This window comes from Brassica oleracea, chromosome C2, assembly GCF_000695525.1.
Source record: "Brassica oleracea var. oleracea cultivar TO1000 chromosome C2, BOL, whole genome shotgun sequence".
NCBI lineage: Eukaryota > Viridiplantae > Streptophyta > Magnoliopsida > Brassicales > Brassicaceae > Brassica > Brassica oleracea.
The window spans coordinates 14,501,616-14,509,607 of NC_027749.1; the positions used below are offsets into that span (position 1 = coordinate 14,501,616).

Here is a 7,992-nt window from a genome sequence, read left to right on the forward strand (position 1 = left end):
CTCCAATGGGAGAGTTCACCAGTTCTTCCCACACATCAAGTCTTATTGTTTCTCTAACGTGGGGGAAATGCCCTGGATGGAAATTGTGATTAATAACTTTACCATCTAGGTTAGAAGACCTTTCAGGGTATTTGATGGGTAATCCCCTGATTTAACTTCAGCAGCATCCATCTGATCATATAACCCAACAATAAAATCAGCCACAACAAAACAGTAACTCAGCTGTATCATAAGAGTAACACAGTCATAACATAACATTAGGTTATTCACGACACAAATATAACTCAGCCATAACATAACCATAACTCAGCCGCAGCAAAACCCTAACTCAGCAACAAAATATAAATCAGATGAAATATAATACATAACTGACCCACAAACTCAACAAAACACAATATATAACGTCGCGATATCCTACCGGAAAAGACGAACTCGGAGATAAGAATGCGGCGAAGACGATTTCGTATAAACGAGTTCAGAATTCTGATTTCGGGTACGATGATAACAGAGAAAACAGAGTACAACGACAGAGAGCTATTTCGACGAAGAGGAAGTTAACACAGACAATGGCGATGACAGAGAGTGGGAGTATCCTCGCGGTTCCTTCTTCGACGGTTCTTCTTCGAGACGACAAAACGATGTTCTTAGTTAGTTTTTTTTTTAAAACTTCGATTTAGTTATGTTGGAGAAAAGACTGTTTGGTTTCTATTGTGATGGTGATATGTAATTTTAATTACTGATGTGGATTATATGTTTAAAAGTAATTTCAATTAAAAAAAAATTAACCAAATGCCATTAGAGTCAGTTACTATGGGTGTCCAAACATTCTAGTCATTTTAAAAAGATATTTAACACTCTATTAATAAACCAACTTTTGTTATACATTATAGTACTTTTCTCTAAAAAAGAAAAGAAAGGTATTAAAAAAACAAATCGTTTATTCAAATATATGAGAAATGAAGTCAATGTGATGGACCGTTTGAGAACAAAGTCCACAAATCCTTTTATTAGCATTAGAAAGTTCGAAAGGAAAACCGACCAACTCAAAAGTATTAGAAGCAAAGAGAACAATGAAACGCGAAAGAAGAGCGAATGAAGTTCCCACTTATACTGGCCATAAACCAGAAACACGGAGGGCGCCTTTAGTTTCAATTGCCAAGGACGCTTTTAAATTGAGCGATGGATTCAATAGCCTTCTCAAACTCACTGTCCTCCAGTGCAAATGCGAAGCGGCAGTAACCTGGGATTCCAGTCCAGGAACCGCTGTTCAAGCAAACACCTGTATGGCTGAGAAACACGTCCCTCATATTTGAATCCTTAAGCTCCACTTCTCCTTCTTTCACCTTTACAATTTTGTTGAGATAAGCTTTCGGCTTTGCCACCATTGAGATTCCGCCTGCTGGTTCGATAACCTCCCAACCAGACTTCTCTAGCACCTGTTCCCCAGTATTTTTTTTTTTTAAAGGGTAATTAATGGCGCAATAAAAATACCTTTTATATCTCAGCTTTAATAATGCAAAAGGGAGTGTCGTACCTCTTTCAAGCGCTTGGATCTGCCTTGCAACGTTTTAATGGTTTCAGAAACGGCATCCAAAAAGTCACTTGCTTTCTCTTCTTTCAGGGCCAACATTTTCTTAGCGGCATACTTCACAGTGCTGTGTGGTTTGCTCAGCCCTGGGAGGGTATGGAAGGCATCAACCAGAGACTGATCCAAAACTAGAAACCCGAGTTTCATTGCTCCACTGAGCATATTCAAAGAGAGACATCCAAGCAGCGAAACCGACAAGGATGCATCCAAAGATTTCTTCAAATCCCAGGTAGTTGAACTGTATTCTAATCCCGAGAACGAAGTATCGATGATGACCTTTGCTCCAAATCTAGCACAAGTAGACAATAGTACACCCATCTCCTCGTTGCTGTACACCAATCCTGTTGGGCTAACTGTTGGTCCAGATATATAAACCCATGGTTTCTTCACGGACTCTAGTGCTTTCGTTAGAGTGATTTTCGTCAGCTTAAAGCCGTCGCTAGACTCAGTAGGGATATTCACAACGTTAGCTTTCAAAAATTTGGCAGCAGCAACGTATTTCCCATTTGTCCCAGCAGGTAAACAGAGCGTTCCACCTTCTTGAGCGCAGCAAACGACCAGTTTATTGAATAGTGCTTGTGAGCCGTCAGCATATACAAAGCCTGTGCTGCTTTTTGTAGGAAACCCATAACTATTCGTCACAAACTGCTTGATACTTGGGTTGACATCAACTTCCGCTTCAGATACGTTCTGCCTCACAAAACTTTCAAAGATTGCAGCCTTAACAGAACGTGGAATTGGCAAGAAACTTTGATCCACATCCATGTGGATTAGAGAAGTGTCGCCATTCTCAGTGACAGAAAGCTCCGAATCTTTCAGAACAGAAGCGGCTGAGCTTGAAAATCCAATGATCTCTTCAGACTTTGCCTTCTCAATTCCCCTCTGCAAGCAACACATTAGAGAAACTAAGAAGACAAGTTCCAACCCTTTTGATTTTTTCCATAAACGAGCCTAATCCAGATTTTTTCTTTCTTTTTGTTTGTTATTCCTAAGGATGCAGGATTGTAAGTTTTAGGGTGTCACGAAAACAAATCACTAAAATGTCAAGATTTAATCCAGTATACCACGTATGCTTTTCAGTTCTTGCAGACCGGTTTACCCCCTTTTTATGCAAATACTACTAAGCAAGTGACAGTAATTGAGCAAATCCAGCTTTGAAAAAAGAATCTAGTGCATAAGTCAGGACAACATACCTCAGCTGGTGCATGGCGATCAGCGAGCTGAAAAGCCAGAAGCTCATGGAAAAGGCAGCCATAATAGTATTGACTGATAATAGCAGTATGACCTTCCAATACTTCTACAGTTTTCGACAATGCCTTGGAAATGCCATCAACTTCTGAAATGACAAAGGCTACTTCTAAGTCTGAATACACCTGCAGAACGATGACTTGGTAAATAACTCACAGGACAAAAAATTAAAGCGAGATTTAAAGAAATTATCACAGATTTATTTGTTTCCAACTAGATGAGATAAAACAGAATGCACACTCGTCAGCAGATGCGGTCGGAGGAAATTACCTTATTCTTTACCAGACCACAGATAATTGCAGCGTGAGAAGGTAGTTGATTTTCAGCGAGATATTTAAGTACTCCATTGGATGCAGGGAGGCTAGACAGCTCAAAGTGGTCAGATATATCCAAGAAAAGTCGACATCCAATTTCCTTGGTCACATCCAACAGGTGCAAAAAGGATGAACTGGTAATGACCTCAAATTGGGCCAGTCCAGTAACCACCACCTGTGGCTTTAGTTTCTTAATTAGTTCTATCATCAGATCAGATTGGTGCGGGGATTCGATGACTGTGACTTGATCACCTGATGCCTCCATGCTAGTATCCTATAGTTGATTAATAAATTCTAGGTTAAGCACATCAAAAACAGAAAGCACCCTTTCATATACTCACTTATCTTCAAACATAGTTACTCAGAGAGACACTAAATAAATTCAGAGACAACAGGTAAAATGATGTCTTAATGCAGAAATTTCATCTATTACAGTTTACCAACTACAAACCAAATAATACTATTTCTTACAGCAGGTTTCGTAAACTTATATCGTAGCTCTCATATGGAATCAAAGCAAATCCTGATAATCAAGATACTTCTACACCATCTATGTTCTTGATACAAAAAAAGGAACATAACTCCTCGGGACTGCATTATTCGTTTGGATATTTTTAAACTGTAGTATTTTTTTCTGAATACATATGTTATTTGCCAGTCCTAGGCACTCGTTAATTTCTCTATTATCAGTAAAAATGTAACATGCAATATGAATCATTCATGTCACATGAGCTAACTCGATTGTGTGATTCAAATCGTTAAATTCTAGGCTCCCTCTTAACTTGGTGTCTATATAAAACCCGTTACAGAATCTTTCTCTTACTACGCCTATTGCTATCAAACTACTAAATCCTTCTCTCAAATATTGTCTCCTTACTTCTGTATTCAATAACTGATTATTTCTTCTTTTTAGACTTGGTAATTTTCTCCTATTTCAGTAAAAAGTTAGTATGTCCACATCCAGCTAGGACGATATACCCACTCATAACACTAGGCGACTCCTTACACAGCATCGCCACAGAGAATACGGGCTTACATAAATACAAAATGCATTCCTTGCATCGTTTCTTTTCAAAACTAAGTAAAAGCAACAGATGCGGAAATACAATTTTACCTCAATGGCCAAAGAAGTTAGCCAGGTCCTTGGAAGTTGTCGAGTTAAATGCTCATCAACAATTGCAAGTCGAGGGGAGAATAACCGGAATGCACTCTCGATTGCCACAGCCCTTGATGGAAACACCACAATGTTCTTGCAAATAAACAAAAAAAAAAAAGAAGACTCAGAAATGATTAGATGCTTCCCATGGAAAATTCATTACATTTGATGAGTCCATAAGTATCTAGTTTCCTTTTATTTTTCCTTCTAGAGATCTTTAGAAAATTCTTTAGTGGCCCGTTAGTTTCGTTAATCAACAATATCAGTCTGACAAAGTAATTTTCTGGAACTGTAAGAAATCTGTTAAAAAAAACATAAAGAGAGAATAGTCTTACATCTTGATTAATTGGAATACGGTGGTATGTCCTCATAAATCCTGCAATTAGGCTACAGAATCTTTTGCTGCCAGCTGGAGGTTCAAACGGGAAATAGGAGCTGTTTTTCAAAACACTAGCAAGATATGCTAGGAATGGAATTTTCTCATCAGCAACGGCTTCATCTTCAAAAGATAAATCCAGTGAACTGCTGATTTCTTGGAATCCATTTTTCAAGAAATCAAAGATTTTCTTAACCTGTCAAGCAAAAACCAACTATATTATTCTTTTGTTGTTTATATTTACTATTAAGATAAATCCAATAACTAAACAAGACGCTTTTATCTACCAACCTGATTTGGTTGGCGAAGCTGGCAACTATAAACCGATAAAGCATGGGAGATTCGTCCACCAGCCTTCCCGTAGGCCCAAGCAGTTCGAGCACAAATTGGTTGGTCTCCAGAAAGTCCCATAAAAAACTCGAAACGATGAGGGCTGCTCCTCTCAATTTCAACTAATGCCGAGATATCCGTATCTGCAGCCTGTGAAATCACATGTCAAGTGGCCATTGTGGAGAAGCATGATCTTTCATACTTTCAAAAGTAAAATTCTTACTTGAAGTATTTTAGTCTGCCATATCTGCGTGACACGGACTCCACGCCGCTCAAACAAGCGTCTACAGACGCCTTGCCCAGGGCGACCACCCATGTTAAATATCATAATCCCTGCAGGTTTGATGACAGATATCCCTTCTTCAACTGCTCTGGCAATCAAACCTAGACCAAACTGATCCTCAACGAAACCCTGAAAATGGATAAAACTCATCAGGCACGCGAAAAGCAATTGGCGACAGAAAAAAGAGAGAAGTTTTGTCTTTTTTATAGAGGAAGAGAGGAACAATTTCAAACGTTAATCCTAATCCCAAACATGCTCAATCTAGGTTGAAATGTGATATGCTAGGCATGCATATGACTAGCTAACTAGGCCCTGCAGCTAGCTAAAGGTGAGATTGCACATGAATTGACATAGACAATGAAATAAAGAAGAATCGTGGATTGGACAGTTCAATAACTTAAGATGAATATGGATTACACCAGAAGAGCTCTGGCCTCTGGGTGCTAGCTTCCATAGATTCTAGGGACACATGCAGAGTGTATTTTTTTTTTGCTGAAATCAGATTCCCTTACCTGAAGGGCACAATAGTTACTCAGCGAATGAAGAAATTCTTCACTTGCATTTTCTTCAATCATCTTAGACATTGCTTCTGGGTTTGGATTAAGAATCTGTAGCAAGAACATAAGACAAAAGGAAAACACACATCAAAGGAAAACGTCAGACTTTATTGTAGGTATAAAGGCATACACATATAAGTTATAGGAGACAAATAGATAATAAAAAAAAAAAAGTACCTGAGGTATGCATCCTACAATTCTCTCGAGCTGAATTTTATTATCTCTACAATAACTAAGCAAATCAGATTCATAGAATTCCACCCTGTCGAGTAAAGTTTTCTTCTCGTCATCATAGACTGGTAGGCCATTGTCATCAAGAGCGTTGAGGTACAAATTTATCCAAGAAATTTTCACAGCTCTAGGATTAATATCAAGCCCGTACACCTGCAAACCAAAAAAAAAAAAAAAAAACACAAAACTATGAATATATATGCTTGACACATGTATGCTTCAATGTAAAATCTAAATACCTTTGTAGGCAACCATTTGGCAGCAATGGCTATGGATATCCATCCATTCCCGCAGCCGAGTTCAGAAATAGTCTTGTCCTTGAAGACGGTGTCAGGATGTCTATTAAGTCCTTCATAAAACGTGAACGACCAGTCTTCTGGGACAAAGATACTAGGAATCACCATCATCGTTAACTTCTTCCTTGACTGAAAACCTGCAGATAACAGAGGCAGGACATGTTTCATGAATATCTGTGGATATATTAAATGGTAGGTGGAAAGAAGAAAATTGTAAACATATGATTGATATATATAGAGTTTATAATTTGATTTAACATAAAAGATCAGTGTCAAGTTCTATATTAAGCGTAAGCCTCGAACGGTTTTGCCCAAACGTATTGAATTCAAAAATCAGCTTGTTTGCTTTTGTGCTATGATCAAATGTGACTAGTCTTAGATGAAACTGACAGTAGATTTAAAAGATGACAAAGTAGGGGGGAAAAAAAAAACTGTGTGTAAACGACAAAAGTGGCATTGAAAGGCTAAATTTTTTATATATATATTTTTTATTCATCGACGTGTTGGTCAACAAGCCGACGAACATTTGCAATAAAACAATCCCAAATTTCTGGGAAAATCATTTTCAGATCGGAGAGAACAATCATCAACGCATCGAAACTCGGAGGGGATCGTAAAACAATCGGATCGGATCTGAAGGAAAAAGTACCTTCGTATTGATCGAGGACTATGTCCTGGATATGGAAGTGGTACGTCTGGAGACATGTATCCGAGGATCCGACGCGTTTGTAAAGGTCCGACAAGAAGATCCGAGCGCTGGATCGAGTATTCGGATCCTCGAGACGTTCCAGCACCGATCGCAAGGCTCCATAAGCCGCGTCGCCCGATTGTTGGCACCGATTCAGGAACTCGTCTACAGATTCGCCTGCCATGAGAAGTAAAGAGGCTTTTGTGTGTCTCTCTTTAGCTATCAAGGTATCAATATGTCTGGCATAGGACTTCCCACTATCTTATACTACATTCCTTTTTTTTTTCTTTTTTTTTTTTTTTGCTTCATATAATATGCTCCTTTGTCCTTTTGTTTTATAAAATTAAACCAACACATGCCTTTTGATTTTAAAAAGAATAAAAAATGATTATTTGTAGTTTTTTTTTACTTTTACGTGCAAAATACTTTTTTCTTTGCTCTTTATCTAGTGACATTAAATAAAGTAAACAAACACATTTTTTATCATCTAAAATATATTATCTTTTACATTTCAACTAGGATAAGACCTGCGCCTTGCGCAGGGTGAGTTTATTTATATATATATTATCGATAGTTTTTTTATATATGTTATCATTTTATTTATATATATATAATATTTTTTTTGTTATTATATAATTTTTTTCCGATGGATCGGATCAATTTTTATTAAAAATAATGGAACAAAACTATAATTAATACATCATGGGTTGATCGGATTGGACATTAAACAAATTATAACATAAAAACCTTATTTTTTCCATCGAACACATTCTTGAAAAAAGTGAACAGTATTGTTTTCACAGTTGAATTATTTTAAATTTTATCTTCCATATAGTTTTGAAAGCTTTCAAATCAACCATCGAATTGATACATGTCATTTTAATGTTTTTAGTCGTATACTTAAGGAAAACTTACATTTTTGTAA

At 37.4% G+C, this 7,992-nt stretch overlaps 1 protein-coding gene across 1 annotated transcript; it reads right to left on the minus strand.

Annotated features, from left to right (window-relative positions):
• Window positions 1-910: 910 nt before the first annotated feature.
• On the minus strand, window positions 911-7,251 carry LOC106327035 (methionine S-methyltransferase). Its single transcript, XM_013765033.1, has 12 exons — window positions 7,029-7,251; window positions 6,323-6,516; window positions 6,030-6,236; window positions 5,808-5,903; window positions 5,236-5,424; window positions 4,974-5,162; window positions 4,642-4,878; window positions 4,265-4,399; window positions 3,107-3,424; window positions 2,782-2,961; window positions 1,535-2,470; window positions 911-1,436 (listed from the first exon to the last, which is right to left on the minus strand). The coding sequence occupies exons 1-12, from the start codon at window positions 7,249-7,251 to the stop codon at window positions 1,149-1,151; spliced, it is 3,192 nt and encodes a 1,063-aa protein (XP_013620487.1). The 3' UTR covers window positions 911-1,148.
• Between the last annotated feature and the right edge of the window lie 741 nt (window positions 7,252-7,992).

Excerpts from the sequence above, each read along its gene's own strand:
- LOC106327035 (XM_013765033.1), bottom strand. The coding sequence starts at position 7,251 with ATGGCAGGCGAATCTGTAGACGAGTTCCTGAATCGGTGCCAACAATCG. Across the intron at positions 4,879-4,973 it reads AGCTTCGCCAACCAAATCAG|GTTAAGAAAATCTTTGATTT; the intron begins GTTGGTAGATAA and ends TTTGCTTGACAG. Across the intron at positions 1,437-1,534 it reads GATCCAAGCGCTTGAAAGAG|GTGCTAGAGAAGTCTGGTTG; the intron begins GTACGACACTCC and ends ACTGGGGAACAG.